General features: G+C 48.3%; 1 protein-coding gene across 1 annotated transcript; it reads right to left on the reverse strand.

The window, feature by feature from the left end:
• Positions 1-5021: 5021 nt before the first annotated feature.
• LOC123083845 (uncharacterized) lies at positions 5022-9094 on the reverse strand. The gene is made up of 3 exons (XM_044505738.1): positions 9068-9094; positions 7850-8478; positions 5022-5136 (listed from the first exon to the last, which is right to left on the reverse strand). Exons 1-3 carry the CDS (start codon positions 9092-9094, stop codon positions 5037-5039), a joined length of 756 nt encoding a protein of 251 aa, XP_044361673.1. The 3' UTR covers positions 5022-5036.
• Between the last annotated feature and the right edge of the window lie 1495 nt (positions 9095-10589).

Consider the following 10589-nt stretch of genomic DNA (forward strand, 5'->3'; position numbering starts at 1 on the left):
ATCTTCAAGAGGAAGACAGACGCTGATAGTAGTGTTACTATCTACAAAGCTAGACTTGTCGAAAAGGGTTTTGACAAAGTTCAAGGTGTTGATTACGATGGGATTTTCTCACTCGTAGCGATGCTTAAGTCTGTCCGAATCATATTAGCAAATTGCCATATTTTATTTAATCTGGCAAATGGATGTCAAAACTACATTCCTTAATGGATTTCTTAAAGAAGAGTTGTATATGATGCAACCAGAAGGTTTTGTCGATCCTAAAGGTGCTAACAAAATGTGCAAGCTCCAGCGATCCATCTATGGACTGGTGCAAGCATCTCGGAGTTGGAATATATACTTTGATAAAGTGATCAAAGCATATGGCTTTATACAGACTTGCGGTGAAGCATGTATTTACAAGAAAGTGAATGGGAGCACTACAACATTCCTTATAAGTATATGTGAATGACATATTATTGATCAGAAATAATGTAGAATTTTCTGGAAAGCATAAAGGAGTGTTTGAAAAAAGTTTTTCAAAGAAAGACCTCGGTGAAGCTACTTACATATTGAGCATCAAGATCTATAGAGATAGATCAAGATGCTTGATAAGTTTTTTCAATGAGTACATACCTTGACAAGATTTTGAAGTAGTTCAAAATGGAACAGTCAAAGAAAGAGTTCTTACCTGTGTTACAAGGTGTGAAATTGAGTAAGACTCAAAGCCCGACCACGGCAGAAGATAGAAAGAGAATGAAAGTCATTCCCTATGCCTCAGCCATGGTTTCTATAAAGTATGCCATGCTGTGTACCCTACACCGTGTTTAGCAAGGGAGTACAATAGTGATCTAGGAGTAGATCACTGGACAGTGGTCAAAATTATCCTTAGTGTAATAAGGATATGTTTCTCGATTATGGAGGTGACAAAAGGTTCGTCGTAAAGGGTTATGTCGATGCAAATTTTGACATTGATCCAGGTGACTGTAAGTCTCAATCTGGATACATTTTGAAAGTGGGAGCAATTAGCTAGAGTAGCTCCATGCAGAGCATTGTTGACATAGAAATTTGCAAAATACATACGGATCTGAATATGGCAGACCCGTAGACTAAACTTCTCTCACAAGCAAAACATGATCACACCTTAATACTCATTGGGTGTTAATCACATAGCGATGTGAACTAGATTATTGACTCTAGTAAACCCTTTGGGTGTTGGTCACATGACGATGTGAACTATGGGTGTTAATCACATGGTGATGTGAACTATTGGTGTTAAATCACATGGCGATGTGAACTAGATTATTGACTCTAGTGCAAGTGGGAGACTGAAGGAAATATTCCCTAGAGGCAATAATAAAGTTATTATTTATTTCCATATTTCATGATAAATGTTTTTTATTCATGCTAGCATTGTATTAACCGGAAACATAATACATGTGTGAATACATAGACAAACATAGTGTCACTAGTATGCCTCTACTTGACTAGCTCGTTAATCAAAGATGGTTAAGTTTCCTAACCATAGACATGAGTTGTCATTTGATTGAAGGGATCACATCATTAGGAGAATGATGTGATTGACTTGACCCATTCCGTTAGCTTAGCACTTGATCGTTTAGTATGTTGCTATTACTTTCTTCATGACTTATACATGTTCCTATGACTATGAGATTATGCATCTCCCGTTTACCGGAGGAACACTTTGTGTGCTACCAAACATCACAACGTAACTGGATGATTATAAAGGTGCTCTATAGGTGTCCCGAAGGTACTTGTTGGGTTGGTGTATTTCGAGATTAGGATTTGTCACTCCGATTGTCAGAGAGGTATCTCTGGGCCCACTCGGTAATACACATCACTTAAGCCTTGCAAGCATTGCAACTAATGAGTTAGTTGTGGGATGATGTATTACGGAACGAGTAAAGAGACTTGCCGGTAACGAGATTGAACTAGGTATTGAGATACCAACGATCGAATCTCGAGCAAGTAACATACCGATGACAAAGGGAACAATGTATGTTGTTATGCGGTTTAACCGATAAAGATCGATATATTGCATGACTATATTTGGATACCGGAATGGTTCCGGGTGATATCGGGATAATACCGGAGCACCGGGAGCTTATCGGAACCCCCCGGGAGGTATATGGGCCTTAATGGGCTTTAGTGAAAAGGAGGGGAAAGGAGCAAGGGAGGGGGCGCCCCCCCCCCAAGCCCAATCCGAATTGGGAAGGGGGTCGGCCCCCCTTTCCTTCCTCCCTCCTTCCTCTTCCTTCCCTCTCCCTCTCCAAATAGGAAAAGGAGGAGTCCCCCCTTGGGCGTGCCTCCTCCCCTTGGCCGGCCCTCTCCTCCCCCCTTTATATATGGAGGAGAGGGGCACCCCATAGACACAACAATTGATCTCTTGGATCTTTTAGCCGTGTGCGGTGCCCCTCTCCACCATAGTCCACCTCGATAATATCATAGCGGTGCTTAGGTGAAGCCCTGCGACGGTAGAACATCAACATCGTCACCACGCCGTTGTGCTGACGAAACTCTCCCTCAAAGCTCGGCTGGATCGGAGTTTGAGGGACGTCATTGAGTTGAACGTGTGCAGAACTCGAAGGTGCCGTGCGTTCGGTACTTGATCAGTCGGATCGTGAAGACGTACGACTACATCAACCGCGTTGTGCTAACGCTTCCGCTTTCGGTCTACGAGGGTACGTGGACACACTCTCCTCTCTTGTTGCTATGCATCACCATGATCTTGCGTGTGCGTAGGAAAATTTTGAAATTACTACGTTCCCCAACAGTTAGCACTATTGAGAGATTGCACTAGCGAAAGTACGGACCCTAGGCCTTGTTTTTAAGCATTGCAATACCGTTTTGTGCCCGTTTACTAATTGCTACCTTGCTGTTTTTATTTATTCAGATTATAAAAACATATTTGTACCATCAATATTACACTTTTATCACCATATCTTCGCCGAACTAGTGCACCTATACAATTTTCCATTGTATTGGGTGTGTTGGGGACACAAGAGATTTCTTGTATTTGGTTGCAGGGTCGTTTGAGAGAGAGCATCTTCATCCTACACCTCTCATGGATTGATAAACCTTAGGTCATCCACTTGAGGAAAAATTGCTATTGTCCTATAAAACTCTGCGCTTGGAGGCCCAACACATGTCTACAAGAATAAAGTTGCGTAGTAGACATCAGTCATCCTATTCGCCCAAGCACGAACCTTTCTAAATAACGCTTTGCCACTACTCTTGCAATCTCGTCTAGCCGAAAACCCTTTTTCTATCGTGAGCAGCTTGCACATCAAGGGGGGCCTCTTGAGTATCGCGCCTCAGGAGCTCTCACCGGACCTCGAAACCCTCACCTCCTGGCCTTGCTCTAGGCTCCGCGACCTAGCATACCAGCGGCGGTCGAGGCTTGCTTGGGGACCGGGTCCCAGTGATGTAGAGCACTAAGCGATTGTAAGAAAAAGGGGGCTAAGCCCAAACAAGAAGCACCATGATAACTTAAATACGAGCTAGAAGTTCTAAGATAAAGGCGCAAGCCCTGCAGTTTCTTACACGCCCCCATGGGGCACTTGATAGTTTGATGCAGGAAATAAAGGAAACAAAAGAAACTTCCTCCCAAAGGTCGCCGCTCCCGAGGCTCTGACCCCGGCCTCGCCGACGTCTAGTCAGAGTCTGCCTCCACCTTGACGTGGCCGCATGGTGGCTCGTCGGAGTTGTCGTCGCTTCTGTCCCTCTCGAGGGAGGCATCGCCCCTGTCGGTGATGTCGCCGCCGACGGAGAAGCTGCCGTTGCTACTGTCGCTCTCCATGCAGCATCCCAGGCGCCCGCCGGCCTCCCCGAAGATCTTCACAAAGAGCGTCACGGCCCCGTCGAACTTGAAGTGGAGGGTGTACCCCTCCTTCAAGCCGCGGATGCAAGCGAATGACTTCCACCCCAGAGTTAGGTACACGAAGCCGGTGGGAGTGACCTCGGCATCCACCCAGGAGGACTTGTTGCAGTAGTCACTTGGCTGCAGCCATAGCCCAAGGGGTGCGTCCTCCGCCAGCTCCTCCATGAAGGAGTTCGAGAGCTGGAGCCACGTGCGGGACGCATCGTCCATCCAGACGACAAATTCGCGGGCCAAGTCGGCAGAATGGGCCAATGTCCGAGGTGGCCGGGCGGCTGCGCCATTTCTCCCCCTCGGTCGCGTCCGCCTTGACCCCCACAGTCACGCCCGTTGATGGGTTCGCCCCGTGGCTGCCGGAGCTGGCGTGAACCGCCGAAGGAGGGCGCCCACATCCCTAGGGAGGTGCTACGAGCGTAGCGGCGGACTTGTGGGGGTGGCCGTGCCCCCTTTTAGGCTGCGGTGGCTCTGGCCCCTCCAACACCGCCTTGCCCTTCTCGATGGCAAAGAATCTCTACAAGGGCGCGATGGATACGGTGGTGAAGGTAAAAGACGGGGAGGCAAGAAGACATGTAGGCCGAGGGGTCCGACCCCTCGCCCCTTTTATATCAGTCGAAGGAGGCCCGTCCGCGCCCCTTCACCTTTGGGGCAGTAATGGCCCCGCATCTTGCGTCAGGCTTTTTGTCATCCGGGGCAGTTGCCAAGGCGTCATGGGGAAGTGGGGGCGTCCCATGCCCCGTCGTGTGCCACCCGTCAAGCCTGGCCCGCAGGCGGTTGGGGCCCATGTTGCTTCGTCCTCTTTTCTTCGCATTCGCCTCCAAGCAAGGCCATGCGCACCATGGGCCCGGGGGCTACTGTTGGGGCTCTAGTGTGACGCCCGCGATTCAATCATACACTAATCATGCACGCAAATCTGTACGACCAAGATCAAGGACTCACGAGAAGATATCACAACACAATTCTAGACACAAATTAAAATAATACAAGCTTTATATTACAAGCCATGGGCCTCGGGGGCTCGAATACATAAGCTCGAATACACAAGAGTCAGCGGAAGCAACAATATCTGAGTACAGACATAAGTTAGACAAGTTTGCCTTAAGAAGGCTAGCACAAAAGCATCTACGATCGAAGAGGCAAGGCCTCCTGCCTGGGAGCCTCCTAACTACTCCTGGTCGTTGGCGTCCTCCACGTAGTAGTAGGCACCCTCGGGGTTGTGGTATTCGTCGTCAAAGGTGGCGTCTGGATCCTGGGCTCCGACATCTCTGGTTGCATCAACCGGAAAGAAGAAGAAAGGGGGAAAAGGGGGAGCAAAGCAACCGTGAGTACTCATCCAAAGTACTCGCAAGCAATGATCTACACTACATATGCAACATTATCAAAGAGGGGTTGTATATGTGGACTGGGCTGCAAAAATGCCAGAATAGAGAGAAGGCGTAGTCCTATCGAAGACTAGCATCTGCTGGAAACCACCATCTTGCAGCAAACAAGAGGGAGTAGAGTAGCATAAAGTAAAGTGGTAGTAGTGTTATCAACCTCGGCCAGAGATCCTTTCTCGACTCCCTGCGAGAAAGCAATCCCAGAGCCATACTATCCAGTTATCACCTCATCACAATCCAATTCTCATCACAAGTATCCAGTTCTAGTTGTATCGATCGGGATACAACTCCAAGTGTCCGTTACCGTAGGACAGGCTATCGATAGATGTTTTCTTCCCTGCAGGGGTGCACCAACTTACCCACCATGCTCGCTTAACTCCGGCCGGACACACTTTCCAGGGTCATGCCCGGCCTCGGCCAAACAATACGCCGCAACCCGACCTAGGCTTAATAGAGAGGCCAGCACGCCGGACTAAACCTATGCCCCCAGGGGTCATGGGCCATCTCCCCGGGAACTCCTGCATGTTGCGAGGGCGGCCGGTGAGCAGACCTAGCTACCTCCTTCAACAAGGCAGGCGCTTACGCAGTCCCACCCGGCACGCGCCGCTTAGTCGCTGACGTCTATTAAGCTTCGGCTGATGTATACGACGCAGAACGCCCATACTATGCCCACGTGATGGTTAGTGCTATCAGGCCAGAGGCCCCTCGGATCAAATATCCAAATCGTAGTGGATTAGGAACGCGCGGTAACAAGCAGAGACTCACGAAAGATGTGACCCCGTTGCCCCGTCTCGAGGACTTGCGGCAAGGCCTAGGAATGCCCGGCCACGCCTCGTAATTATCTCGCGGGCACCCTCCAGGTCAACCCGACTCCACATCACTCGCAATTAAGCTCGCGCGGGTACCCCTCAGGGTCGACCCGTCTTTCCAAGTAACAGTGGTAAAGTCCAAGTATCCGTGTGTCCAAACATTAAGGGGAAAACCCGAGGAATCACCCCCGGTGAATTCCACTCGATGTAATCATCAAGGTGAACGTAAGAGGATCCACCCTCGAGGTTCACACTTGAGGGGTTGCACGACAGAGCCGTATCGGAAGTGGTTAAGGAGGAAATCACCCTCGATGACCACGACCGAATAGCTACACTACAGGTTAACATCAGAAGTGCTGTAGAGGTCTCACCCTCGGCACTCAATAGTAACACTGCAGAGTCGAGCAACAAAGGGGCGTGATGTGACGTGAGGTGTCGGGTCCTGGTCTTCGATCCCGTTGATCGGGCCTTCTGATAATCCAGCGGGGCAGTCGAGTCAAGTGGGGGGGGGGTCACTGATGGGTCTCTAACCAACCTATACTAAGTAGTATAGGATAAGCAGGTAAGGTACAACAACAGATACAAAAGCAGGCTATGCATCAGAATAGGAGCAATCAATAACAGTAGCAAAATCTAATGCAAGCATAAAAGAATGGAATGGGCGATATCGGGATGATCAAAGGGGGGGCTTGCCTGATTGCTCTGGCAAGGAGGGGTCGTCGTCGACGTAGTCGATCACAGGGGCAACATCGGTCTCGGGGTCTACCGGAGAGAAGAGGGGGAAGAAACAGTAAATATAAAGCAAACATAGCATCACAAAGCATAACGTGGCAATAAGCTGTGCCGGGTGTGACCTAACATATGGCTACACGATATAGGTGAAGGGGGAATTCAACCGGGAATGTTTTCCCGGTTCTGGACCTGTGTCAGACAGATGACCGGAGGGGAAATGTTCCATGTTCAGATAGTTAGAGGCATCTGACAGGTAAACGGACCATGTATTCGGATTCACCTCGTCGTTCTGAGCAACTTTCATGTAGAAAACATTTTCATCCGAGATACTGTTTATTTTCTATGAATTTTCAAAGTTTTAAAACATTTTCTGGATTTCTGGAATATATCTAAATTCGAATTTAAATAGTGCATTACTTTTTATACACACACACAGCTAGCCTATTAGAATGACAGGTGGGGTCCAGTGGCTGAGTCAGCATACAGAGTCAGCATGTCCACAGTCAATGTTTGACCTGGTCAAAGTGTGAATAGTGGTCGTGGGGCCTACTTGTCATTGACTACTATTTTAACTAAAGGGGGATATAGTGTGAGGGACCACATGTCAGAAACACATTAGGCTATTTAACATAAGAAGTAGCAGCCCTAAACTAATCTAATTAGCACTAACTAATCTGGATAGGGCCGGCCTCATACCCAAAATACACGCACGCACACCACACAAGGCCATGGCAGAGAGTCAGCCGGCCACCAGGCCGTGCCCACGCACGGGCGCACCTAGGGGCGCCGGTGGCTGAACCTGCAACGGCAATAGCATGCGGCGGTGCTAGCAGCACGATAACAGGCAGCATGAAGTGGCACTAGTAGGGGCAAGCAGTAGAGCAGAAGCAGCAGCGGCGACTACTCGCGGGAGTAGCGGCGGCAGCTGCTGTGGCTTCCAGCAGGAGCGGCAAGGCAGGTGTGGGCTGGCGCGCGCTGTCAGGGCGGCCAACGTGTGGGGCGGCCAAACGACCACGAATTTGAGGGGAAAGAGATGGGGAACGGAGAGAGGAGCTCACATCGAGCCTGTAGGTGAGCAAAGCGGGCTCGGGGAGGTTCCGATGAGGCCGAATCGAAGACGGCAAGCAGCGGGGCGGAGGTTGAAGATGACCTCGATCCGGTCGATGTGGGGGCTCCCGGCTTGACCTCGTGGGCGAGGAAGACGAAGTAGACGACAGCGGTTCCGCCGGACCTCCCAGCTCGGCGTGGGGGGCGATGATGGCCGCGAGGTCGACGGCAACAGCGGCAACGGAGGCGTTCGGGAGTGGGGCGAAACTGGAGAGGGGATCGCCTGGGAGAGGGGGGGAGTGGATGAGAGCGGGAGTGAGGCCAGGGAGGAACCGAGGCGCCAGGGGGCGGCCTTATCTTCCCATCGGTGGTGTACGGGGCGCGGTGCCGGTCCGGCGGGGACGAGCGGGAGCCCCGTCCCGGTCGGTCGTACAGGGAAAGAGAGGGAGATGACCTGGGGCAGGGTTGGGCCGGTCAGTCTAGTTGGGCTACCTTCGCCTTTCGGGCCAAGAGGCCCAGGGGGTCCTTTTCTTTTCTTTTCGCCTTTTCTCCTTTTAGGTTTCTGTTTTCTTTTTGTTTTCTGTAAAACAGAGATAGAGGGAAAAGTTTGGGCTACCAAAATACTTTGAAAATTGTGGGACTAGGCCACTTAATTTCTTTGTATTGTTTGGCACTGACATAAAAAGTTTGAGGGGCAACTAAATTCATTTGGATTTTTCACAAGTAAAATAGCATCTTAAAATGCTAAAACGGCACTGTTTTATTTGCTATAGTCCATCTTAACTTGGAGGTGATGTTGTTTTCCTTAACAATCATTTGTTAAGGAATTTTGGCTAAATGATGAACTAATTTGCAGCAACTTTTATGCAACTCCAAATTTCACTTGCAAATTCCATTTGCTTTGAAAGTGGAATTTTCAAAGGATATCTGAATCAAAGGGGGATCACGCACTGTTTAGTAAAATGATTAGCTTAATCACAGAGGGTTACTGTAGCATGACACTGGGGGTGTTACAAATCTCCTCCACTACAAGAAATCTCGTCCCGAGATTTAAGTGGGGAAGAAAAGAGTAACTTCGGGAGAACTGACCCTTATGGGTTTAATTGTCTAGTGAACAATGCAGGTAATGTGACAGAAGTATCTCTCGAGTTGAAATTTAAGAATAACATCGAGAGCAAAATATGAAGGTACAATAAGAAGTTTCAAGCGGATGGACAATCGATCGATACCTGAACAGAGTGTGAGAAGGGGTTCATAGCATCAGGAATAGATCATCCCTCGGGGGGGTGGCTCGTGACATGATACGAAGCCAAATGCAAGAATGTTTCGGAATCAAAGATATACAGGAGAGTCAGGTTTCGATCGTGTGGAACTATGGGTTATGGGCCCACCATGTGGGTTAAAAGCAGGAAGGCGCTAAAATTTTGCACGGCCTTGATAGCAAGGCAGGTCAGAGGATAGCCTGCCAATTATGTTGGCAACAGCGTTGGTACCAAGGGCGAGGGACGAAGAGAACCATTTTCCTGCTCGTAATACGAGGCAGACCAATAGGCAAAGTTCTCGTCCATCAGTGGTTACCGGAATGTCATCAACAATAGTAACAGGGTCTTACTGATAGAGTTGTACACCGAGGTGCTTACTTAAGCAGGGATTTATCTATGCTCAGACAAGTTAGATGACAAGAAAGGTGAAACAAAACAATGGAAAGGAAAATGTGATTATTATGATAACCATACCAATGGAAAGGAAAGATGTTTATACCCAAGTGTCAGAGTATAACATTCCCAAGGAAAGGCAGAGCATGATAGGGCTCCAAGTATTAAGCCGTTTAGACAAAGGGGCAAGGAATTTATGAGGTTTACCCATACAACGGTGTTTGGATAATTGATCAAGAACAGTTAGCATTGCGCTCCCAATGTTCTTGTTGATGATCGGAGTACCACACACATGCTTCGGGATAGTGTTGACATGGTCATCGGGGAAAGGTCAGACTTCGGATACACAAAGGATCCATCGGAACAACTTATAAAATAAGTCATACAATTTCAGCAAGGAAAAGATGAGGATGGGGCCCACGGGCTCAGCAACAATTCATCGAGGGGGCAAGGATGGTATTTCTCATCATGAATTCGGTTGATATCCTAGAAAAGTTTGGAATGATGATGATGATCACGACACATTTGTCGAGAGGTTTCATGAAGATGTAATCGATGAACGACGACATTAAGCAAGAGAAATGATGAAGCGTAAGGTTATTTGAACCACGAGTATGACACAAACTCGAAAGCAAGCTTGCTGTTCATGGCAAAATGGTATGACAAGGAAGATCGACATAAGCTTAGCTCGTCATCGAAAATTGTGCTCCGGAAAGGACCTGGTAGCACAGTTAAAATTTAACATGATAATGATATAACCGATCAAGCTAGGAATGATGTGATGGAGTATCATTCCAATGAGAATTCACAAGTGGTAGTGCAATGACACAATATACTTGAGATAACAAGGGGCAATACTTGAGGTAGATCAAATATAGAGGTTAGACATATGAAATGATCTGCAGAAGACAAGTATTTTAACTTGTCCGGGAAATGGAGTTAAGGAGAAACTATGGTCGGAACCACGGTTACGAATGATCAAACCACCGATACAAGATGAACTTATAACAAGGGGTAATCATTTTTACGAGCAGCTTCCACGATAAGTTCTACATCGGGTCCATGGGCATGAACACAAGGGTTCAAGGTCGACTCC

The sequence above is a fragment of the Triticum aestivum genome, chromosome 4A, assembly GCF_018294505.1.
Source record: "Triticum aestivum cultivar Chinese Spring chromosome 4A, IWGSC CS RefSeq v2.1, whole genome shotgun sequence".
NCBI classification, from domain to species: Eukaryota; Viridiplantae; Streptophyta; class Magnoliopsida; order Poales; family Poaceae; genus Triticum; species Triticum aestivum.